The sequence below is a fragment of the Pseudophryne corroboree genome, chromosome 2 (genome assembly GCF_028390025.1).
Source record: "Pseudophryne corroboree isolate aPseCor3 chromosome 2, aPseCor3.hap2, whole genome shotgun sequence".
NCBI lineage: Eukaryota > Metazoa > Chordata > Amphibia > Anura > Myobatrachidae > Pseudophryne > Pseudophryne corroboree.
In genome coordinates, this window is record NC_086445.1 from 462392206 (window position 1) to 462417677 (window position 25472).

Genomic DNA, 25472 nt, shown 5'->3' on the forward strand with positions numbered 1-25472 from the left:
GGTGGGCGCTGGGAGGGCGGCGTTGCGGGGGCGTGGTGGCTAAAAGGGGCAGACCTTTTTTTTGTGTAGCTGCGTGATGTCAAACACAGCCACTCCAATTTAAAACATAGCAGCGGTGTGCCTGCCTTCGCAGCTAGGCGGCAAAGGCATGGGTCTTCCACAATTGCTGCAACCATAATATAAATTACGGTCGCAGCTGCTAGGCAGAGGGCAGCATGATGGATGGCCTTGCCCTGTGCTGGGCGCCCCCCAGCATGCTATAGAAACGGTTGCAGATTCTGCTTTTTAGCAGAATCTGCAACTGAAGCTGTGTAGGGTCCCAGGCCTGTACAGGTAGCAACTTTGTCGCTCTGCTCTATGCAGCAGTTTTCTTTACCAAACAAAAATGAGTGTCCTCCACCCCAGAGGTATCACAAGGAAGGGGGGGGGGGGGGGGGGGTGAACACTGTGTCACCATACCAGTGGGGCTGCAGTGTGACATTATCCTGCCTCCTTCCTATTACTGAGAAGTAGCCATCAGTAAAGGCACAGTCTCTGGGGGCACCTCAGCATCTCCGGGGATGCTGGCCACAGCCCCAGAGTGATGGAAATGGAGGACATCCTGCAAGATCACGCAACCACAGTGAGGTCAACAGGGGACTTCCTGCAAGGCCGCGCCCATTTCCACCAGGTTATACCCCTTTTTTGATGGGCTTGTGGCTCGGACAGGAGGCTAATGGCCATACTGGGATTCCCCAACCACAGCACTGCCCCTGCTCCACCCCTCTAGATGTACAACCCATGGTATGAAGTCAGCAATCCAGTACGCCAGGGGTGGGGAACCCGAGGCCCTCCAGCTGTTGCTGAACTACACATCCCAGCATGCCCTGCAACCGTTTTAGCATGGGCAAACCGCAAAACTCTAGCAAGGAATGCTGGTATGTGTAGTTCAACAACAGCTGGAGGGCCAAAGGTTCCCCACCCCTGCAGTACACAGATGCAACCACCTACATACCGTTAGGTTCCTGCATACACAGTAAGGGTTTTCTAGAGATTTTGTGCATGAACAGTGGCTCAACTGCGCAAGCATCATTCATTATAGCATCCACCTCTGAATCAGGGACTGTGATTGGTGCACTTTGTGGAGCCTAGCTCACAGAACATCCCTGTCCAGGAAACGTATTGTTTCATGTGGACACTATTATTTCTGCTATTTTTAATGTGTACATTATTTTTTTGTGCTCTTATTTGTGGGCATTATTATTATTTAACTATTTTTTGACCACCCTGGTGCCTGCTTATGGTTAGTAAAGAGTACCTACTGCCCTTATTATACAAAGCTTGCTGAAGCCATTCAGTGCAAGTCATCTCATCAATACATAATGCATTAGGTTTCAACTCATTCACATTGATAAATCACCACTAAGTGAGCAAAAAGTAGATCCCAGCAGTGGTGAGCCCAGGCACCAAAATATAATTTGGGCCCTCCTCCTCCACCAAGGGAAGGCAGAGGGTGAGTGGGAGGGTGACAGGGAGAGACAGTGGGTGACAGAGGTACAAGCACAATGTCCTGTGTGGTGCGGAGAACAGGGGGCATGTACAGTACATTGGCGGGGGCAGGAACACAGTGACCTCTGCTCTGTCTGTGACAGGGGCCCCCACCCCTTCTGCTTTCTTCAGTTTGGCAGTCAGTCAGGCAGACTCTGACAGTTACACTGGTTGTGAGCTACCGTTAATTCTAAGACAGCAATGAATCCGAAAAAAATGTACAACTGTCTGTTAATTAGAGGCAGTATGTGACTGGGATCATCAGTGCTGATATGTAACATGACTCCTCTATCAGTCTGGCACACACAAGGTCAGCCCTGCCTCCCTAAGGTAAGGCAATGGGGCCCACTCTGCTCTCTACAATGGGCCATTCATCCAACATTGCTCAAAATGGTCTGTGTAAGTGGGTGCCAGGATATAACTCACTGGTGGTCTGGGCAGCAGTGGGCCCCTTAGTCCTCAGGGGCACTTGTGTAATGCACCTGCTGCACCAACGGTAGTAACACCTCTGGATCCCTGGTCACATACTGTAAGTCCAGTTACCCTTGCTGTAGGTGCTTCTGTTTCCTCCCACAATCAAAAAACATACAGTACTGGTAGGTTAATTGGATTCTGGCAATAAAAAAAATCAAAACCCTAGTGTATATGAGTGTCTGTGTGATACAGGGCCGAATTAAGCCTTGGGGGAGCTCAAAGCACTTAAGACAGGGGGGTTGGGGGGGGGGGGGGGGGGGGCGCAGGGGAATGGGGGGTATATATTATATTGTGCATGCATCCCAACTCATTCCAGGATGGTCAAAATGTTCTCTACCTGGACTACCCTCTTAATATATCATTGGAGTCACCTGTGTTTAACTATTTAATTGATTAGAAAGGTATTTCAACAGATGTGATTGCAATTATAAATTATGATGGAAGTCCAGGTAAAGAGCATTTTGTCCCTCCTGGAATGGGTCATGTTAGGAGGTATGGATTGTGTGTATTCAATTTAAACCAATATATTTAAACTAATAGTTTAATAATGCTTGGGTATTGTTTATAGCTCCACATAATTGAGAGACATCTATTTTATAAAGTTTTCCTATAGTGGAAGAAAGACAACTTAAACAACCTTACAATACACACAGAAAAATAAAATCTATAATTTCTCGGACGTCCTAGTGGATGCTGGGAACTCCGTAAGGACCATGGGGAATAGCGGCTCCGCAGGAGACTGGGCACAAAAGTAAAGCTTTAGGACTACCTGGTGTGCACTGGCTCCTCCCCCTATGACCCTCCTCCAAGCCTCAGTTAGATTTTTGTGCCCGGCCGAGAAGGGTGCACACTAGGGGCTCTCCTGAGCTTCTTAGTGAAAGTTTAGTTTTAGGTTTTTTATTTTCAGTGAGACCTGCTGGCAACAGGCTCACTGCATCGAGGGACTAAGGGGAGAAGAAGCGAACCTACCTGCTTGCAGCCAGCTTGGGCTTCTTAGGCTACTGGACACCATTAGCTCCAGAGGGACCGAACACAGGCCCAGCCTCGGAGCTCGGTCCCAGAGCCGCGCCGCCGGCCCCCTTACAGAGCCAGAAGAAAGAAGAGGTCCGGAAAAATCGGCGGCAGAAGACATCAGTCTTCAACAAGGTAGCGCACAGCACTGCAGCTGTGCGCCATTGTTACTCAGGCACACTTCACACTTCGGTCACTGAGGGTGCAGGGCGCTAGGGGGGGGCGCCCTGAGCAGCAATGTAAACACCTTGGCTGGCATAAATACACCACATATAACCCCCAGGGCTATATGGATGTATTTTAACCCCTGCCAGAACTCACCAAAAAGCGGGAGAAAAGGCCGCCGAGAAGGGGGCGGAGCCTATCTCCTCAGCACACGGGCGCCATTTTCCATCACAGCTCCGCTGGAAGGACGTCTCCCTGACTCTCCCCTGCAGTCCTGCACTACAGAAAAGGGTAAAAAAGAGAGGGGGGCACTAATTTGGCGCAGTTTTAATACTAACAGCAGCTATAAAGGGAAAAGCACATTTTATAGTGGTATTCCTGTCTATATATAGCGCTCTGGTGTGTGCTGGCATACTCTCCCTCTGTCTCCCCAAAGGGCTAGTGGGGTCCTGTCCTCTATCAGAGCATTCCCTGTGTGTGTGCGGTGTGTCGGTACGATTGTGTCGACATGTTTGAGGAGGAAAATGAGATGGAGGCGGAGCAATTGCCTATTATAGAGTTGTCACCCCCTAGGGAGTCGACACCTGAGTGGATGAGCTTATGGAAGGAATTGCGTGACAGTGTCAGCTCTTTACGACAGACAGTTGACGACATGAGACAGCCGGCTACTCAGCTTGTGCCTGTCCAGGGGTCTCAAACGCCATCAGGGGCTTTAAAACGCCCGTTACCTCAAATGGCAGACACAGACACGGATACTGACTCCAGTGTCGATGATGAGGAGACAAACGTGACTTCCACTAGGGCCACACGTTACATGATTGAAGCAATGAAAAATGTATTGCATATCTCTGATAATACAAGTACCACTAAAAAGGGTATTATGTTTGGTGAGAAAAAACTGCCAGTAGTTTTTCCTGTATCCGAGGAATTAAATGAAGTGTGTGATGAGGCGTGGGTTTCCCCCGATAAAAAACTGATAATTCCTAAAAGGTTATTGGCATCGTACCCTTTCCCGCCAGAGGATAGGGCACGTTGGGAAACACCCCCTAGGGTGGATAAAGCGCTCACACGCTTGTCTAAACAGGTAGCACTGCCCACTCCTGATACGGCCGCCCTAAAGGAACCTGTCGATAGAAAGCTGGAGAATATCCTAAAATGTATATACACTCACACGGGTGTTATACTGCGACCAGCAATCGCCTCAGCCTGGATGTGCAGTGCGGGCCTGGCGTGGTCGGATTCCCTGACTGAAAATATTGATACCCTAGATAGGGACAGTATATTAATGACTATAGTGCATTTGAAGGATGCATTTCTATATATGCGTGATGCACAGAGGGATATTTGCCGACTGGCATCAAGAGTTAGCGCGCTGTCCATTTCTGCAAGAAGAGGTTTATGGACGCGGCAGTGGTCAGGTGATGCGGATTCTAAAAGGCACATGAAGTATTGCCTTATAAGGGGGAGGAGTTATTTGGGGTAGGTCTATCAGACACGGCAACTGCTGGAAAATCCAAATTTTTACCCCAGGTAGCTTCTCAACCTAAGAAGACGCCGTATTATCAGGCGCAGTCCTTTCGGCCCCATAAGGGCAAGCGGGCAAAAGGCGCCTCATTTCTGCCCCGTGGCAGAGGGAGAGGAAAAAGGCTGCAACAAACAGCCAGTTCCCAGGAACAAAAGCCCTCTCCCGCCTCCGCAAAATCCTCAGCATGACGCTGGGGCTTTACAAGCGGACTCAGGCACGGTGGGGGCCCGTCTCCAGAAGTTCAGTGCGCAGTGGGCCCACTCGCAAGTGGACCCCTGGATCCTTCAGGTGGTATCTCAGGGGTACAAATTGGAATTCGAGACGTCTCCCCCTCGCCGTTTTCTAAAGTCTGCTTTACCGACGTCTCCCTCAGACAGGGAGGCAGTATTGGAAGCCATTCACAAGCTATATTCCCAGCAGGTGATAATCAAGGTACCCCTCCTACAACAGGGAAAGGGGTACTATTCCACACTATTTGTGGTACCGAAGCCGGACGGCTCGGTGAGACCAATTTTAAACCTAAAATCCTTGAACACTTACATACAAAGGTTCACATTCAAGATGGAGTCACTCAGAGCAGTGATTGCAAACCTGGAAGAAGTGGACTATATGGTGTCTCTGGACATCAAAGACACTTACTTACATGTCCCAATTTACCCTTCTCACCAAGGGTACCTCAGGTTTGTGGTACAGAACTGTCACTATCAGTTTCAGACGCTGCCGTTTGGATTGTCCACGGCACCCCGGGGCTTTACCAAGGTAATGGCCGAAATGATGATACTCCTTCGAAGGAAGGGAGTTTTAGTTATCCCTTACTTGGACGATCTCCTGATAAGGGCAAGATCCAGGGAACAGTTGGAAGTCGGAGTAGCACTATCTCAGATAGTGCTGCGCCAGCACGGTTGGATTCTCAATATTCCAAAATCGCAGCTGATCCCGACGACACGACTTCTATTCCTAGGGATGATCCTGGACACAGTCCAGAAAAAGGTGTTTCTCCCGGAGGAGAAAGCCAGGGAGTTATCCGAACTAGTCAGAAATCTCCTAAAACCAGGCCAAGTCTCAGTGCATCAATGCACAAGGGTCCTGGGAAAGATGGTGGCTTCTTACGAAGCAATCCCATTCGGCAGATTCCACGCAAGAACCTTCCAGTGGGATCTGCTAGACAAATGGTCCGGGTCGCATCTTCAGATGCATCAGCGGATAATCTTGTCACCAAGGACAAGGGTGTCTCTCCTGTGGTGGTTGCAGAGTGCTCATCTTCTAGAGGGCCGCAGATTCGGCATTCAGGACTGGGTCCTGGTGACCACGGATGCCAGCCTGAGAGGCTGGGGAGCAGTCACACAGGGAAGAAATTTCCAGGGCTTGTGGTCAAGCCTGGAGACATCACTTCACATAAATATCCTGGAGCTAAGGGCCATCTACAATGCTCTAAGCCTAGCAAGACCTCTGCTTCAAGGTCAGCCGGTGCTGATCCAGTCAGACAACATCACGGCAGTCGCCCACGTAAACAGACAGGGCGGCACAAGAAGCAGGAGGGCAATGGCAGAAGTTGCAAGGATTCTTCGCTGGGCGGAAAATCATGTGATAGCACTGTCAGTAGTGTTCATTCCGGGAGTGGACAACTGGGAAGCAGACTTCCTCAGCAGACACGACCTCCACCCGGGAGAGTGGGGACTTCACCCAGAAGTCTTCCACATGATTGTGAACCGTTGGGAAAAACCAAAAAGTGGACATGATGGCGTCCCGCCTCAACAAAAAACTAGACAGGTATTGCGCCAGGTCAAGGGACCCTCAGGCAATAGCTGTGGACGCTCTGGTAACACCGTGGGTGTACCAGTCAGTGTATGTGTTCCCTCCTCTGCCTCTCATACCCAAGGTACTGAGGATCATAAGAAGGAGAGGAGTAAGGACTATACTCGTGGCTCCGGATTGGCCAAGAAGGACTTGGTACCCGGAACTTCAAGAGATGCTCACAGAGGAACCGTGGCCTCTACCTCTAAGAAGGGACCTGCTCCAGCAGGGACCCTGTCTGTTCCAAGACTTACCGCGGCTGCGTTTGACGGCATGGCGGTTGAACGCCGGATCCTGAAGGAAAAAGGCATTCCGGATGAAGTCATCCCTACCCTGATCAAAGCCAGGAAGGATGTAACCGTACAGCATTATCACCGTATTTGGCGTAAATATGTTGCGTGGTGCGAGGCCAGGAAGGCCCCTACAGAGGAATTTCAACTGGGTCGTTTCCTGCAAACAGGACTGTCTATGGGCCTAAAATTAGGGTCCATTAAGGTTCAAAATTCGGCCCTGTCGATTTTCTTCCAGAAAGAATTGGCTTCAGTTCCTGAAGTTCAGACGTTTGTCAAGGGGGTACTGCATATACAGCCTCCTTTTGTGCCTCCAGTGGCACCTTGGGATCTCAATGTAGTTTTGGGGTTCCTAAAATCACATTGGTTTGAACCACTCACCACTGTGGACTTAAAATATCTCACATGGAAAGTGGTAATGCTGTTGGCCCTGGCTTCAGCCAGGCGTGTCTCAGAATTGGCGGCTTTATCCTATAAAAGCCCTTACCTAATTTTTCATACGGACAGGGCAGAATTGAGGACTCGTCCTCAATTTCTCCCTAAGGTGGTTTCAGCGTTTCACTTGAACCAGCCTATTGTGGTACCTGCGGCTACTAGGGACTTGGAGGACTCCAAGTTGCTGGACGTAGTCAGGGCCCTGAAAATATATGTTTCCAGGACGGAAAATCTGACTCGCTGTTTATCCTGTATGCACCCAACAAGCTGGGTGCTCCTGCTTCTAAGCAGACTATTGCTTGTTGGATTTGTAGTACAATTCAGCTTGCACATTCTGTGGCAGGCCTGCCACAGCCAAAATCTGTAAAAGCCCATTCCACAAGGAAGGTGGGCTCATCTTGGGCGGCTGCCCGAGGGGTCTCGGCTTTACAACTTTGCCGAGCAGCTACTTGGTCAGGGGCAAACACGTTTGCTAAATTCTACAAATTTGATACCCTGGCTGAGGAGGACCTGGAGTTCTCTCATTCGGTGCTGCAGAGTCATCCGCACTCTCCCGCCCGTTTGGGAGCTTTGGTATAATCCCCATGGTCCTTACGGAGTTCCCAGCATCCACTAGGACGTCAGAGAAAATAAGAATTTACTTACCGATAATTCTATTTCTCGTAGTCCGTAGTGGATGCTGGGCGCCCATCCCAAGTGCGGATTGTCTGCAATACTTGTACATAGTTATTGTTACAAAAATCGGGTTATTATTGTTGTGAGCCATCTTTTCAGAGGCTCCTCTGTTATCATGCTGTTAACTGGGTTCAGATCACAAGTTGTACGGTGTGATTGGTGTGGCTGGTATGAGTCTTACCCGGGATTCAAAATCCTTCCTTATTGTGTACGCTCGTCCGGGCACAGTATCCTAACTGCGGCTTGGAGGAGTGTCATAGGGGGAGGAGCCAGTGCACACCAGGTAGTCCTAAAGCTTTACTTTTGTGCCCAGTCTCCTGCGGAGCCGCTATTCCCCATGGTCCTTACGGAGTTCCCAGCATCCACTACGGACTACGAGAAATAGAATTATCGGTAAGTAAATTCTTATTTGATCTTTCAAGAATGCAATAGCAGAAGCCTCTGTACTACCTACATACTAGGACAGGCCACAGAAGAACGCTCTGTGTATCTCTCTCTTTAGTTAGCTTTTACACAATTAAAGGTGTTATGGTCTTGGAGTGCTTCCCAAGTATGACATATGAGAAAACGTGTATGCAGCCAACATAGGCGTGCGCACGGGGGGTGCCTGGTGCGCACAGGTACCCCCTAATGTCCGGCATCCCCGCACACATGCCTGTAGCTGACTCACTGCCGAGCGTGCAGTTCTATTCTACTGACTGACTGTACGCCCGCCCACGCTCTATGGCCTCCAGCACAGAACGCCTGCCCATCAGCACAGACAGCCGCTCTCCAGGGCCGCCCGCCCACAGATACCTCCCGTACTCTACGGCCGCTCGCTACGCCCACCCCTGCTCTCTACACCCGCGCCCATCATCCACCCGCCCCTTCCCTCTCTACACCCGCCCACTATGCCCGGTCAGCAGGCCCGGCGACAGACATGCCGCTGCAGGGGCAGTAGAGGGTACATTTGTCAGCTGCACCTGCTACCGGAACCCACATGTGAACAGGACTGCACCCACAAGTAATGTATAATGTGTGTTATATTTCTCTAACGTCCTAGTGGATGCTGGGGACTCCGTCAGGACCATGGGGAATAGCGGCTCCGCAGGAGACAGGGCACAAAAGCAAGCTTTTAGGATCACATGGTGTGTACTGGCTCCTCCCCCTATGACCCTCCTCCAAGCCTCAGTTAGGTTTTTGTGCCCGGCCGAGAAGGGTGCAATCTAGGTGGCTCTCTTAAAGAGTTGCTTAGAAAAAGTTTTTAGGTTCTTTATTTTCAGTGAGTCCTGCTGGCAACAGGCTCACTGCATCGAGGGACTTAGGGGAGAGATTTTCAACTCACCTGCGTGCAGGATGGATTGGATTCTTAGGCTACTGGACATAGCTCCAGAGGGAGTCGGAACACAGGGCTCGCCCTGGGGTTCGTCCCGGAGCCGCGCCGCCGACCCCCCTTGCAGATGCTGAAGATGAAGAGGTCCGGAACCAGGCGGCAGAAGACTCTCAGTCTTCATCAGGTAGCGCACAGCACTGCAGCTGTGCGCCATTGTTGTCAGCACACTTCACACAGCGGTCACGGAGGGTGCAGGGCGCTGGGGGGGGGCGCCCTGGGCAGCAATGTATAATACCTATATGGCGAAAAATACATCACATATAGCCCTTGAGGCTATATGGATGTATTTAACCCCTGCCAGATATCTAAAACTCCGGAGAAGAAGCCCGCCGAAAAGGGGGCGGGGCCTATTCTCCTCAGCACACAGCGCCATTTTCCCTCACAGAAAGGCTGGTGGGAAGGCTCCCATGCTCTCCCCTGCACTGCACTACAGAAACAGGGTTAAAACAGAGAGGGGGGGCACTGATTTGGCGATATGTATATATATTAAAATGCTATAAGGGAGGAACACTTATATAAAGGTTGTCCCTGGATAATTATAGCGTTTTGGTGTGTGCTGGCAAACTCTCCCTCTGTCTCCCCAAAGGGCTAGTGGGTCCTGTCCTCTATCAGAGCATTCCCTATGTGTGTGCTGTATGTCGGTACGTGTGTGTCGACATGTATGAGGAAAATATTGGTGAGGAGGCGGAGCAAATTGCCTGTAATGGTGATGTCACTCTCTAGGGAGTCGACACCGGAATGGATGGCTTATTTATGGAATTACGTGACAATGTCAACACGCTGCAAGCCGGTTGACGACATGAGAGGGCCGGCGAACAAATTAGTATCTGTCCAGGCGTCTCAAACACCGTCAGGGGCTGTAAAATGCCCATTTACCTCAGTCGGTCGACACAGACCCAGACACGGACACTGATTTCAGTGTCGACGGTGAAGAAACAAACGTATTTTCTTTTAGGGCCACACGTTAAGGGCAATGAAGGAGGTGTTACATATTTCTGATACTCCAAGTACCACAAAAAAGGGTATTATGTGTGAGGTGAAAAAACTACCTGTAGTTTTTCCTGAATCAGATAAATTAAATGAAGTGTGTGATGATGCGTGGGTTTCCCCCGATAGAAAATTATTGGCGGTATACCCTTTCCCGCCAGAAGTTAAGGCGCGGTGGGAAACACCCTCAGGGTGGATAAGGCGCTCACACGCTTATCAGAACAAGTGGCGGTACCATCTACGGATAGGGCCGTACTTAAGGAGCCAGCTGATAGGAGGCTGAAAAATATCCTAAAAAGTATACACACACATGCTGGTGTTATACTGCGACCAGCGATCGCCTCAGCCTGGATGTGCAGAGCTGAGGTGGCTTGGTCGGATTCCCTGACTAAAAATATTGATACCTTTGACAGGGACAGTATTTTATTGACTATAGAGCATTTAAAGGATGCATTTCTATATATGCGAGATGCGCAGAGGGATATTTGCACTCTGGCATCAAGAGTAAATGCGATGTCCATATCTGCAAGAAGATGTTTATGGACACGACAGTGGTCAGGTGATGCAGATTCCAAACGGCACAAAGATGTATTGCCGTATAAAGGGGAGGAGTTATTTGGGGTCGGTCCATGGGACCTGGTGGCCAGGGCAACTGCTGGAAAATCCACCGTTTTTTACCCTAAGTCACATCTCTGCAGAAAAAGACACCGTCTTTTCAGCCTCAGTCCTTTCGTCCCTATAAGAGTCATATCTGCCCAGGGATAGAGGAAAGGGAAGAAGACTGCAGCAGGCAGCCCATTCCCAGGAACAGAAGCCCTCCACCGCTTCTACCAAGTTCTCAGCATGACGCTGGGACCGTACAGGACCCCTGGATCCTACAAGTAGTATCCAAGGGGTACAGATTGGAATGTCGAGAGGTTTCCCCCCTCGCAGGTTCCTGTAGTCTGCTGTACCAATGTCTCCCTCCGACAGGGAGGCAGTATTGAAAACAATTCACAAGCTGTATTCCCAGCAGGTGATAATAAAATTACCCCTCCGACAACAAGGAAAGGGGTATTACTCCACACTATATGGTGGTACTGAAGGCTAGGTGAGACCTATTCTAAAAGGGTTCAAATCCAGATGGAGTCACTCAGAGCAGTGATAGCAAAGAACAAGGGGACTATATGGTGTCCCGGGACATCAGGGATGCTTACCTCCATGTCCCAAAATTTGCCTTTTCTCACCAAGGGTACCTCAGGTTCGTGGTACAGAACTGTCACTATCAGTTTCAAGACGATGCCGTTGGATTGTCCAAGGCACCCCGGGTCCTTACCAAGGTAATGACCGAAAGGAGGATTCGTCTTCAAAGAAAATGGACGACCTCCTGATAAGAACAAGGTCCAGAGAACAGTTGGAGGTCGGAGTAGCACTATCTCAAGTAGTTCTACGACAGCACGGGTGGATTCTAAATATTCCAAAACCGCAGTTGTTCCGACGACACGTCTGCTGGTCCTAGGGATGATTCTGGACACAGTCCAGGAAAAGGTGTTTCTCCCAGAGGAGAAAGCAAGGGAGTTATCCGAGCTAATCGGGATCCTCCTAAAACCAGGAAAAGTGTCAGTGCATCATTGCACAAGAGTCCTGGTAAAAATGGTGGCTTATTACGAAGCGCTTCCATTCGGCAGATTTCACGCAAGAACTCTTCAGTGGGATCTGCTGGACAAATGGTCCGGATCGCATCTTCAGATGCATCAGCGGATAACCCTATATCCAAGGACAAGGGTGTCTCTCCTGTGGTGATTACAGAGTGCTCATCTTCTAGAGGGCCGCAGATTCGGCATTCAGGATTGGATGCTGGTGACCACGGAGGCCAGCCTAAGAGGCTGGGGAGCAGTCACACAAGGAGTGTGATCAAGTCTGGAGAATTCTCTCCACATAAATATACTGGAGCTAAGAGCAAATTTATAATGCTCTAAGCTTAGAAAGACCTCTGCTTCAAGGTCAGCCGGTATTGATCCAGTGGGATAACATCACGGCAGTCGCCCACGTAAACAGAAAGGGCGGCACAAGAAGCAGGAGGGCAGTGGCAAAACTGCAAGGATTTTTCGCTAGGCGGAAAATCATGTGATAGCACTGTCAGCAGTGTTCATTCCGGGAGTGGACGACTGGGAAGCAGACTTCCTCAGCAGGCACGACCTCCACCCGGGAGAGTGGGAACTTCATCGGGAAGTTTTCCGCATGATTGTGAACCGTTGGGAAAGACCAAAGGTGGACATGATGGCGTCCCGCCCGAACAAAAAATGGGACAGGTATTGCGCCAGGTCACGAGACCTTCAGGCGATAGCTGTGGACGTCCTGGTAACACCGTGGGTGTAACAGTCGGTGTATGTGTTCCCTCCTCTGCTTCTCATAACCAAGGTATTGAGAATTATAAGACATAGAGGAGTAAGAACTATACTCGTGGCTCCGGATTGGCCAAGAGGGACTTGGTAACCGGAACTTCAAGAGATGCTCACAGAGGACTAATGGCCTCGGGAGCTAAGAAGGGATTTGCTTTCAGCAAGTACCATGTCTGTTCCAAGAGGAACCGTGGCATCGGCCTTTAAGAAAGGACCTGCTCCAGCAGGGACCTTGTCTGTTCCAAGACTTACCGCGACTGCGTTTGACGGCATGGCGGTTTTGAACGCCGGATCCTAAGGGAAAAGGCATTCCGGAAGAGGTCATACCTACCCTGGACAAAGCCAGGAAGGAGGTGACTGCACAACGTTATCACCACATGTGGTGAAAATATGTTGCGTGGGTGAGGCCAGGAAGGCCCCACGAAAAAATTTCAACTAGGTCGTTTTCTGCACTTCCTGCAAACAGGAGTGTCTATGAGCCTCAAATTGGGGTCCATTAAGGTTCAAGTTTCGGCCCTATAGATTTTCTTCCAGAAAGAATTGGCTTCAGTTCCTGAAGTCCAGACGTTTGTCAAGGGAGTATTGCATATACAGCCCTTGTGTGCCTCCAGTGGCACCGTGGGATCTCAACGTAGTGTTGGGATTCCTCAAATCATATTGGTTTGAACCATTCAAATCTGTGGATTTGAAATATCTCACATGGAAAGTGACCATGCTGTTGGCCCTGGCCTGGGCCAGGCGATTGTTAAAATTGGCGGCTTTGTCTTACAAAAGCCCATATTTGATTTTCCATTCGGACAGGGCAGAACTGCGGACTCGTCCCCAGTTTCTTCCTAAGGTGGTGTCAGCGTTTCACCTGAAACAACCTATTGTGGTGCCTGCGGCTACTAGGGACTTGGAGGACTCCAGGTTGCTAGACGTTGTCAGGGCCCTGAAAATATATATATATATAATTCCAGGACGGCTGGAGTCAGAAAGTCTGACTTGTTTATATTGTAGGCACCCAAAAAGCTGGGTGCTCCTGCTTCTAAGCAGACTATTGCTCGTTGGATTTGTAGTACAATTCAGCTTGCACATTCTGTGGCAGGCCTGCCACAGCCAAAATCTGTAAATGCCCATTCCACAAGGAAGGTGGGCTCATCTTGGGCGGCTGCCCGAGGGGTCTCGGCTTTACAACTTTGCCGAGCAGCTACTTGGTCAGGGGCAAACACGTTTGCTAAATTCTACAAATTTGATACCCTGGCTGAGGAGGACCTGGAGTTCTCTCATTCGGTGCTGCAGAGTCATCCGCACTCTCCCGCCCGTTTGGGAGCTTTGGTATAATCCCCATGGTCCTGACGGAGTCCCCAGCATCCACTAGGACGTTAGAGAAAATAAGATTTTACTTACCGATAAATCTATTTCTCATAGTCCGTAGTGGATGCTGGGCGCCCATCCCAAGTGCGGATTGTCTGCATTACTTGTACATAGTTATTGTTACAAAAAATAAGAATTTACTTACCGATAATTCTATTTCTCGGAGTCCGTAGTGGATGCTGGGGTTCCTGAAAGGACCATGGGGAATAGCGGCTCCGCAGGAGACAGGGCACAAAAAGTAAAGCTTTAGGATCAGGTGGTGTGCACTGGCTCCTCCCCCTATGACCCTCCTCCAAGCCTCAGTTAGGATACTGTGCCCGGACGAGCGTACACAATAAGGAAGGATTTATGAATCCCGGGTAAGACTCATACCAGCCACACCAATCACACTGTACAACCTGTGATCTGAACCCAGTTAACAGTATGATAACAGCGGAGCCTCTGAAAGATGGCTCACAACAATAATAACCCGATTTTTGTAACTATGTACAAGTATTGCAGATAATCCGCACTTGGGATGGGCGCCCAGCATCCACTACGGACTCCGAGAAATAGAATTATCGGTAAGTAAATTCTTATTTTCTCTATCGTCCTAGTGGATGCTGGGGTTCCTGAAAGGACCATGGGGATTATACCAAAGCTCCCAAACGGGCGGGAGAGTGCGGATGACTCTGCAGCACCGAATGAGAGAACTCCAGGTCCTCCTTAGCCAGGTTATCAAATTTGTAGGATTTTACAAACGTGTTTGCCCCTGACTAAATAGCCGCTCGGCAAAGTTGTAAAGCCGAGACCCCTCGGGCAGCCGCCCAAGATGAGCCCACCTTCCTTGTGGAATGGGCATTTACATATTTTGGCTGTGGCAGGCCTGCCACAGAATGTGCAAGCTGAATTGTATTACACATCCAACTAGCAAAAGTCTGCTTAGAAGCAAGAGCACCCAGTTTGTTGGGTGCATACAGGATAACAGCAAGTCAGTTTTCCTGACTCCAGCCGTCCTGGAACCTATATTTTCAGGGCCCTGACCACATCTAGCAACTTGGAGTCCTCCAAGTCCCTAGTAGGCGCAAGACACCACAATAAGCTGGTTCAGGTGAAACACTGACACCACCTTAGGGAGAGAACTGGGGACGAGTCCGCAGCTCTGCCCTGTCCGAATGGACAAACAGATATGGGCTTTTTTGAGAAAAAAACCACCAATTTGACACTCGCCTGGTCCAGGCCAGGTCCAAGAGCATGTTCACTTTTCATGTGAGATGCTTCAAATCCACAGATTTGACTGGTTTTAAACCAATGTGTTTTGAGGAATCCCAGAACTACGTTGAGATCCCACAGTGCCACTGGAGGCACAAAAAGGGGGTTGTATATGCAATACTCCCTTGACAAACTTCTGGACTTCAGGAACTGAAGCCAATTCTTTCTGGAAGAAAAATCGACAGGGCCGAAATTTGAACCTTAATGGACCCAAATTTGAGGCCCATAGACACTCCTGTTTGCAGGAAATGCAGGAATCGACCGAGTTGAAATTTCTTCGTGGGGCCTTCCTGACCTCACACCACGCAACATATTTTCGCCACATGTGGTGATAATGTTGTGCGGTCACCTCCTTTCTGGCTTTGACCAGGGTAGGAATGACCTCTTCCTGAATGCCTTTTCCCTTAGGATCCGGCGTTCCACCGCCATGCCGTCAAACGCAGCTGCGGTAAGTCTTGGAACAGACATGGTACTTGCTGAAACAAGTCCCTTCTTAGCGGCAGAGGCCATAAGTCCTCTGTGAGCATCTCTTGAAGTTCCGGGTACCAAGTCCTTCTTGGCCAATCCGGAGCCAGGAGTATAGTTCTTACTCCTCTACGTCTTATAATTCTCAGTACCTTAGGTATGAAAAGCAGAGGATGGAACACATACACCGACTGGTACACCCACGGTGTTACCAGAACGTCCACAGCTATTGCCTGAGGGTCTCTTAACCTGGCGCAATACCTGTCCCGTTTTTTGTTCAGACGGGACGCCATCATGTCCACCTTTGGTAATTCCCAACGGTTTACAATCATGTGGAAAACTTCCTCATGAAGTTCCCACTCTGCCGGGTGGAGGTCGTGCCTACTGAGGAAGTCTGCTTCCCAGTTTCCATTCCCGGAATGAAACACTGCTGACAGTGCTATCACATGATTTTCCGCCCAGCGAAAAGTCCTTGCAGTTTTTGCCACTGCCCTCCTGCTTCTTGTGCCGCCCTGTCTATTTACGTGGGCGACTGCCGTGATGTTTTATCCCACTGGATCAATACCGGCTGACCTTGAAGCAGAGGTCTTGCTAAGCTTAGAGCATTATAAATTTACCCTTAGCTATATTTATGTGGAGAAAAGTCTCCAGACTTGATCACACTCCCTGGAAATTTTTTCCTTGTGTGACTGCTCCCCAGCCTCTCGGGCTGGCCTCCGTGGTCACCAACATCCAAAACTGAATGCCGAATCTGCGGCCCTCTAGAAGATGAGCACTCTGTAACCACCACAGGAGAGACACCCTTGTCCTTGGATATAGGGTTATCCGCTGATGCATCTGAAGATGCGATCCGGACCATTTGTCCAGCAGATCCCACTGAAAAGTTCTTGCATGAAATCTGCCGACTGGAATTGCTTCGAAGGAAGTCACCATTTTTTTTACCATGGCCCTTGTGCAATGATGCACTGATTTTAGGAGGTTCCTGACTAGCTCGGATAACTCCCTGGCTTTCTCTTCCGGGAGAAACACCTTTTTCTGGACTGTGTCCAGAATCATCCCTAAGCACAGGAGACTTGTTGTCGGGATCATGCTACTCCGACCTCCAACTGTTCCCTGGACTTTGCCCTTATCAGGAGATCGTCCAAGTAAGGGATAATTAAGACGCCTTTTCTTCGAAGAAGAACCATCATTTCGGCCATTACCTTGGTAAAGACCCGGGGTGCCGTGGACAATCCAAACGGCAGCGTCTGAAACTGATAGTGACAGTTCTGTACCACGAACCTGAGGTACCCTTAGTGATAAGGGCAAATTTGGGACATGGAGGTAAGCATCCCTGATGTCTTGGGACACCATATAGTCCCCTTCTTCCCGGTTCGTTATCACTGCTCTGAGTGACTCCATCTTGATTTGAACCTTTGTAAGTGTTCAAATTTTTTTAGATTTAGAATAGGTCTCACCTAGCCTTCTGGCTTCAGTACCACAATATAGTGTGGAATAATACCCCTTTTCTTGTTGTAGGAGGGGTAATTTAATTATCACCTGCTGGGAATACAGCTCGTGAATTGTTTCCCATACTGCCTCCTTGTCGGAGGGAGACCTTGGTAAAGCAGACTTCAGGAGCCTGCGCAGGGGAAACGTCTCGACATTCCAATCTGTACCCCTGGGATACTACTTGTAGGATCCAGGGGTCCTGTACGGTCTCAGCGTCATGCTGAGAGCTTGTCAGAAGCGGTGGAACGCTTCTGTTCCTGGGAATGGGCTGCCTGCTGCAGTCTTCTTCCCTTTCCTCTATCCCTGGGCAGATATGACTCTTATAGGGACGAAAGGACTGAAGCTGAAAAGACGGTGTCTTTTTCTGCAGAGATGTGACTTAGGGTAAAAAACGGTGGATTTTCCAGCAGTTGCCGTGGCCACCAGGTCCGATGGACCGACCCCAAATAACTCCTCTTCCTTTATACGGCAATACACCTTTGTGCCGTTTGGAATCTGCATCACCTGACCACTGTCGTGTCCATAAACATCTTCTGGCAGATATGGACATCGCACTTACTCTTGATGCCAGAGTGCAAATATCCCTCTGTGCATCTCGCATATATAGAAATGCATCCTTTAAATGCTCTATAGTCAATAAAATACTGTCCCTGTCAAGGGTATCAATATTTTTAGTCAGGGAATCCGACCAAGCCACCCCAGCTCTGCACATCCAGGCTGAGGCGATCGCTGGTCGCAGTATAACACCAGTATGTGTGTATATACTTTTTATGATATTTTCCAGCCTCCTGTCAGCTGGCTCCTTGAGGACGGCCCTATCTATAGACGGTACCGCCACTTGTTCTGATAAGCGTGTGAGCGCCTTATCCACCCTAAGGGGTGTTTCCCAACGCGCCCTAACTTCTGGCGGGAAAGGGTATACCGCCCATATTTTCTATCGGGGGGAACCCACGCATCATCACACACTTCATTTAATTTATCTGATTCAGGAAAAACTACGGTAGTTTTTTCACATCCCACATAATACCCTCTTTTGTGGTACTTGTAGTATCAGAAATATGTAACACCTCCTTCATTGCCCTTAACGTGTGGCCCTAATAAGGAATACGTTTGTTTATTCACCGTCGACACTGGATTCAGTGTCCCTGTCTGTGTCTGTGTCGACCGACTAAAGTAAACGGGCGTTTTAAAACCCCTGACGGTGTTTTTGAGACGTCTGGACCGGTACTAATTGTTTGTCGGCCGTCTCATGTCGTCAACCGACCTTGCCGCGTGTTGACATTATCACGTAATTCCCTAAATAAGCCATCCATTCCGGTGTCGACTCCCTAGAGAGTGACATCACCATTACAGGCAATTGCTCCGCCTCCTCACCAACATCGTCCTCATACATGTCGACACACACGTACCGACACACAGCACACACACAGGGAATGCTCTGATAGAGGACAGGACCTACTAGCCCTTTGGAGAGACAGAGGGAGAGTTTGCCAGCACACACCAAAAACGCTATAATTATATAGGGACAACCTTATATAAGTGTTTTCCCTTATAGCATCTTTTTTATATATTTCTAACGCCAAATTAGTGCCCCCCCTCTCTGTTTTAACCCTGTTTCTGTAGTGCAGTGCAGGGGAGAGTCTGGGAGCCTTCCCTCCAGCCTTTCTGTGAGGGAAAATGGCGCTGTGTGCTGAGGAGATAAGGCCCCGCCCCTTTTTCGGCGGCCTCGTCTCCCGCTCTTAACGGATTCTGGCAGGGGTTAAATATCTCCATATAGCCCCCGGAGGCTATATGTGAGGTATTTTTAGCCAAAAATAGGTTTTCATTGCCTCCCAGGGCGCCCCCCTTCCAGCGCCCTGCACCCTCAGTGACTGCCGTGTGAAGTGTGCTGAGAGGAAATGGCGCACAGCTGCAGTGCTGTGCGCTACCTTAAGAAGACTGAGGAGTCTTCATGCCGCCGATTCTGGACCTTCTTCTTGTTTCAGCATCTGCAAGGGGGCCGGCGGCGAGGCTCCGGTGACCATCCAGGCTGTACCTGTGATCGTCCCTCTGGAGCTAATGTCCAGTAGCCAAAGAAGCCAATCCATCCTGCACGCAGGTGAGTTCACTTCTTCTCCCCTAAGTCCCTCGTTGCAGTGATCCTGTTGCCAGCAGGACTCACTGTAAAATAAAAAACCTAAGCTAAACTTTTCTAAGCAGCTCTTTAGGAGAGCCACCTAGATTGCACCCTTCTCGGCCGGGCACAAAAATCTAACTGAGGCTTGGAGGAGGGTCATAGGGGGAGGAGCCAGTGCACACCACCTGATCCTAAAGCTTTACTTTTTGTGCCCTGTCTCCTGCGGAGCCGCTATTCCCCATGGTCCTTTCAGGAACCCCAGCATCCACTAGGACGATAGAGAAAATCGGGTTATTATTGTTGTGAGCCATCTTTTTTAGAGGCTACTTCATTGTTATCATACTGTTAACTGGGTTCAAATCACAAGTTGTACGGTGTGATTGGTGTGGCTGGTATGAGTCTTACCCGGGATTCAAGATCCTTCCTTATTGTGTACGCTCGTCCGGGCACAGTACCTAACTGAGGCTTGGAGGAGGGTCATAGGGGGAGGAGCCAGTACACACCATGTGATCCTAAAAGCTTGCTTTTGTGCCCTGTCTCCTGCGGAGCCGCTATTCCCCATGGTCCTGACGGAGTCCCCAGCATCCACTACGGACTATGAGAAATAGATTTATCGGTAAGTAAAATCTTATTTATGTATTCTTTGGAGGAGCACTATGTGTCACATAATGTGTTTGGGTGCACTGTGTATTATATAATGTGTTTGGTGGGTACTATGGGGTCTATTCAGTCCGGGCCGCAGTCCTCATTCACATGTGGTGTAATATGAATTTTGCCTCAAACCGTGTGACGTCGGTATGCTGACTGCCAGGATCCTGGCCACCGGTCAAACATAGATTAATGTAAAGAAGAAAGACAACTCTTTTTATGGGGCACTCTTATATAATAAAACTTAACTTTTAATAAAATAACAAAGACTCACACTGACACACATACATATAACATATAATTCTGATGAGCATTTTAAGGTTTAAAACTATGGGCCTCTTATTATGTTTACTTGCTGGAACAGAACAACATAATATATTGATCTTGCTGGAACAAGTTTGATATCACAATATCAGGGTTTGGGACTGAGGGTCGACAGCACAAAGGTCGACACACCTTAGGTCGACGCCAATTGGTCGACACACCTTAGGTCGACATGGACAAAAGGTCGACATGGAAAAAGGTCGACATGTGTTTTTTATGGGGGGGGTTTGTGTCGTTTTCTTCGTAGAGTGACCGGGAACCCCAATTAGTGCACCGCGTCCCCTCGCATGGCTCGCTTCGCTCGCCATGCTTCGGGCATGGTGCCTTCGCTCCGCTACCGCTTCGCTCGGCACACTTTACCGTTCCAATCGTAGTCCACGTGGATCGTTAAGTATGAAAAGGTTCAAAAAAAGAAAAAAAATCGTGAAAAACGCATGTCGACCTTTTTCCATGTCGACCTTGTTCATGTCGACCTTTTGTCCATGTCGACCTTTTGTCCATGTCGACCTAAGGTGTGTCGACCAATTGGCGTCGACCTAAGGTGTGTCGACCTTTGTGCTGTCGACCTTGAGTCCGGATACCCAATATCATACCACTTCACTCCACAAAATAACAATGTAGTGACCCTATGATTATCCCTATAAATAAGCTGATGGTGTCAGTCTTTTACAGGAAACATCTAGACCATAGAATAATAATGTTGCCAATTGTATTTCTCTATCTGTTCTCTGTATGTAAGAATGACTGTTTGATAATAACTTTTGAAATCTGCAATCCTTGATAAGTACAGTATATATTAGCTGCAATTAACCATGGACTGTATGAGGTAATGTGTATTCTTACTATAATTGAACAATTATGGTCCAATTAGAATGCTAGAGAAAGGGGATAGAGATAGGTCAGAAGGAAGTGGGGCACGATAAGTGGCATGTGCCGGGTTGAAAATCTGCTTTAAAAGCATTGAATTTTCAATTCAAAAAATAGGTTCCACTTGCGTTTAGCGTCCAGGATTTCTACTGTCCCCAATCCTATACTAAGACATAGGATTGGAGATGAGGACCCTCAGACGCTTACGCAGAGGTGAAATGGTGACAAAGGTGTGCTTCTGCTGTCGGTTTTCTAGTTGAAATAACCTGATGAGAGGGCACAGAATTATAGAGTGCAAAGATCCTGATATCTATTTTTCACTTCTAATAGAATATATTAGTTCATATATTATGTGAAAACACTACATTTGCTGTGAACACTTCCCTTTTAATAATATCCACTATCCAAAAGATCCAAAAAATAATGCACTCAAACTGCAAAAAACACACATGTCCACTAACAATATAAATTTTCTTCCAACACTCTTATTTTCAATATAATTGATAAGCAGACCTGGAAAAAAAGTGGAATGTGAAAGCAATATATAAACATCTAATTTGCTAAAAGCGTCTTATTGCATGCCACTAAATAAAACACATGTGGAGATAATATTCTCAAACAAGTATATATATGCTTATAGAACTACGGTCTCATAATTAAGGAGAATAATGTCCTCTATTGTGTGCATATACTGCTATAGGGGATTAAACTTATCTGGCGTGGGTCACTGGAGGTGCTGGTTTGCATTCAGCAAGCGCATCAGGTGCGGTTCCCCGTTCCCCGTGTCTCTGTCTCCAGGGGCATTTACTATAGTTGGTACTCAGCGGGTGCCGCAAATGTAGCTGTCCCCTCTCTGTCTGGTCACCACTATATTAGCCGCGTGTCCGTCTCCGGAGGCACTCACTGTCGCTGGTGTCCGGCGGGCGCCGCAATTAAAGCTGTACCCTCTCTATCTGGTCGGCACTGGATATAATCCTCAGTAGTAGCGTCAATAACAGCGGCTTTATCTCCAACGGATCTTAGCCCTCACGCCCAAGCAGTAACGGTGACATGCACGTGCGCTGTCTCCCACGTGCACGTTTCACCTGGGCGGCTTCATCAGGTGAGGTGTCACCGGTCACCTGTCAAATATACTCAACGCCACAGAAACAATGTAACCCACCCAAATTTAAATCTCTCTGCACATATTACGTCTGCCTCACCTGCAGTGCAACACGTTTTTTGGTTTGCTAACAAACCTGAATAACCCCTAATATGTGGTAGCTTGCAATCCACACAATAAATTGCTGCTTCATAAATGTACACCAAGAAGACGAATAATACAGTAAAAACACAAGTCATTGGAAATATGCAGCTATTTCTAATAACAGAAAAGCAAACACCTTCCTCATCAGATTGTAAACTTCTGAATTGAACATTTGCAAAATTACACTGGAAAACTCTGAATCCATCATTTAGTATACCAAAAAGTATTCAACTTAAACTTATTTTAGTTCAAATTATTTATAATGTATATGCAACAATCTTAAACTTCACTTAGTATCCAATAAGCCCAATAGAATACCTGAAGGAAAAAAAGGTGCTGGGTTATGTCCTGAAAAAGCTCCTCAGACACATTTTCTGGGTAAAACTTTGCCAACAAGGAAAACTTCACCGGATCTTCCTTGGGGATTTGTTGCTGTAAAATCTGTTAAAAATAAATAATGTAATATTACTTTTCACTGGATATTCTCATAAAGACCAGACTAATGAGCAAAGCTACATCTTCCTTCACACAGCTTGAAGTTCAGAAAATGTCGGCTGTGATGAGAGAACTTAAATGCAATACAAAATACAAATTACATTTGTTGTCCTTCTATATTTGCTACAGATCGTTAATGTAGAAGGACAAACCAAATAAGCCATGCTAGAGTTTCTAATGTATGGATTACCTTTTTATCTAGATTCAACCATGTGTCCATTCCATGTGCCATGTACTGTAGTCCAAAGAACCAGGTTTCTTTAATTACCAAATTTCTGCACACCAAATCAAAGAGATCTTTTCCCTTCCAGTCCATCTACGAGCAAAATATATTTAATACATACTGTATAAAATACTAATATGTATATGATATGATAACAAAGATTATGTATGATGAGAGCAGCTATGATGATAATAATAATAATAATAATAATAATAAATAAAAAATAAACTCACCTCAATAAGCCAATGGAGTTTTTTTTTTTGTGGGGTAGCACCCAGAGGGTATTTAGAGGTTTGATCACCCCTAGGCACAACAGTAATGGGCACCTCCCCCTGCCTAACTGTATCATTTTCATTGAGTGGTTATTAGCCCTCATTAGATGATAGACAATTTAATAGAATAATAAGAAAAAAGCAGCTAATTATGACTCTTTTTTATTTATAACTATGTATACATTTTTACTAAGTAGGGTAGCTTACAGGCAGGGCTGTTTCTAGGCAATTTGGCTCCCAGTGCAAGATTTAAAAATGTCCCCCCCGGATTGACATAAAAAAATGCGCCGCGCCCCCCCCCCCCCCCCCCCCCAATATAGATATAAAAAGAAAAAGTATGCACGCGCCACAGGCATGGGAGCGTGGCCTCATTGAAATGGGCATGGTCTCGTTAAAATGGGCGTGGCCTCGTCTGAAAAGACTACCTTACACCCCAGTTTTTGACCGTGCACCAACAGATCACGGCCACCACAGGGAAAAAAATTAAAAATTTATATTATGCCATACACCGCAATGCCCATGATACATTAAATCCCCATTTTACACATTACGGCAGGCAAGTGTCCCCATTTTACACATTACGGAAGGCAAGTGTCCCCATTTTACACATTACGGCAGGCAAGAGACCCCATTTTACACATGACGGCAGGCAAGTGTCTCCATTTTACACATGACGGCAGGCAAGTGTCCCCATTTTACACATGACGGCAGGCAAGTGTCTCCATTTTACACATGACGGCAGGCAAGTGTCCCCATTTTACACATTAGGCAGGCAAGTGTCCATATTTTACACATTAGGCAGGCAAGTGTCCCCATTTTACACATTAGGCAGGCAAGTGTCCCCATTTTACACAATACAGCAGGCAAGTGTCCCCATTTTACACAGTACGGCATGCAAGTGTCCCCATTTTACACAATACAGCAGGTAAGTGTCCCCATTTTACACATTAGGCAGGCAAGTGTCCCCATTTTACACATTACGGCAGGTGGCAGAGGAGGGGGGGGGGGAGAGAGAGAGAGAGAAACTTACGTTTGAAGAGGTTCTTCCCGCTCTTCGGCCCACCTCTCCCTCGTCGCACCGGCCGCCTGGCCCTTCCTGTAGCTTGGCTCCCCATCCTCTTGTCAACAGTACTCCGCTTGGGGGCAGAGTTTCGCGGAATGACGCGATTGCATCGTGATGTCACAACGCAACCGCATCATTCTGCGAAACTCCGCCCCCCAAGCTGGGTACTCGAGAAGAGGGAGGAGCAAAGAGCAGCAGAAGTGCCGCAGCGGGCCCCCCGTGCGGTTGCACGGTTCGCCCGCCCCAAGAAACGGCACTGCTTACAGGGGCAGTATGTGCATGTCCTGCCCGGTTACACTCCATTCAAGATGGCATATGGTACAGTACAGTGGAAATATTTAGCAATTACTGGTACATTTCGGTGTCACAGTAACAACACAAGCATTCAAGTGCCACCCTCAAACAAGTGGCGCCCCTAGGCACGTGCCTAATAGGAAATCCACCTCGGGTAGCACCCAAGTATAGTCAAGAGATCTAGGGGCTAGATGCATCATTGCTTAGAGAGTGATAAATTGGAGAGCGAAAAAGTACCAGCCAATGAGCTCATAACTGCCATGTTACAGGCTGGTACTTTTTCATTCTTCATTTTATCACTCACCAAGCGCTGATGCTTCTAGCCCCTAATCTCAAACTACACATCTAAATCAGGGATGGGGAACCTTCGGCCCTACAGCTGTTGTTGAACTACACATTCCAGCATGCTTTGCAACAGTTTTAGCATGGCCAAATAGCAAAATTGTAGCAAGGCATGCTGGTATATGTAGTTCAATAACAGCTGGAGGGCCAAAGGTTCCCCATCCCTGATTTAAACATTCCCAGTAGTCTAAGAGGAGAGGAGGGAGTGAGTGGCAGGGTTTTGGAGTGGATGAGGACTGTGTCTCAGGCTGGGAGGGGAGGATTTGGGAATCAACAACTCAGGCACTAATTAATCAGTTCACCAGTGGGGCCGAACAAGCAAATGGAGTCATCAGCTTCTACTGCATCTTCAATAGATAAAGGAGGAAATGATAATAATATCG

The 25472-nt window shown here is 48.1% G+C and overlaps 1 protein-coding gene across 3 annotated transcripts in view; it reads right to left on the reverse strand.

The window, feature by feature from the left end:
- Positions 1-25472, reverse strand: part of LOC135028194 (merlin-like) — a 179273-nt gene that overhangs the window by 101012 nt on the left and 52789 nt on the right. For all 3 annotated transcript variants that reach the window (XM_063953761.1, XM_063953760.1, XM_063953762.1), the window contains exons 3-4: positions 23086-23211; positions 22719-22841 (exon numbers count right to left, since the gene is read on the reverse strand). In XM_063953761.1, the coding sequence (XP_063809831.1) occupies positions 22719-22841; positions 23086-23211 (249 nt within the window). The remainder of the gene's footprint in view (positions 1-22718; positions 22842-23085; positions 23212-25472) is intronic.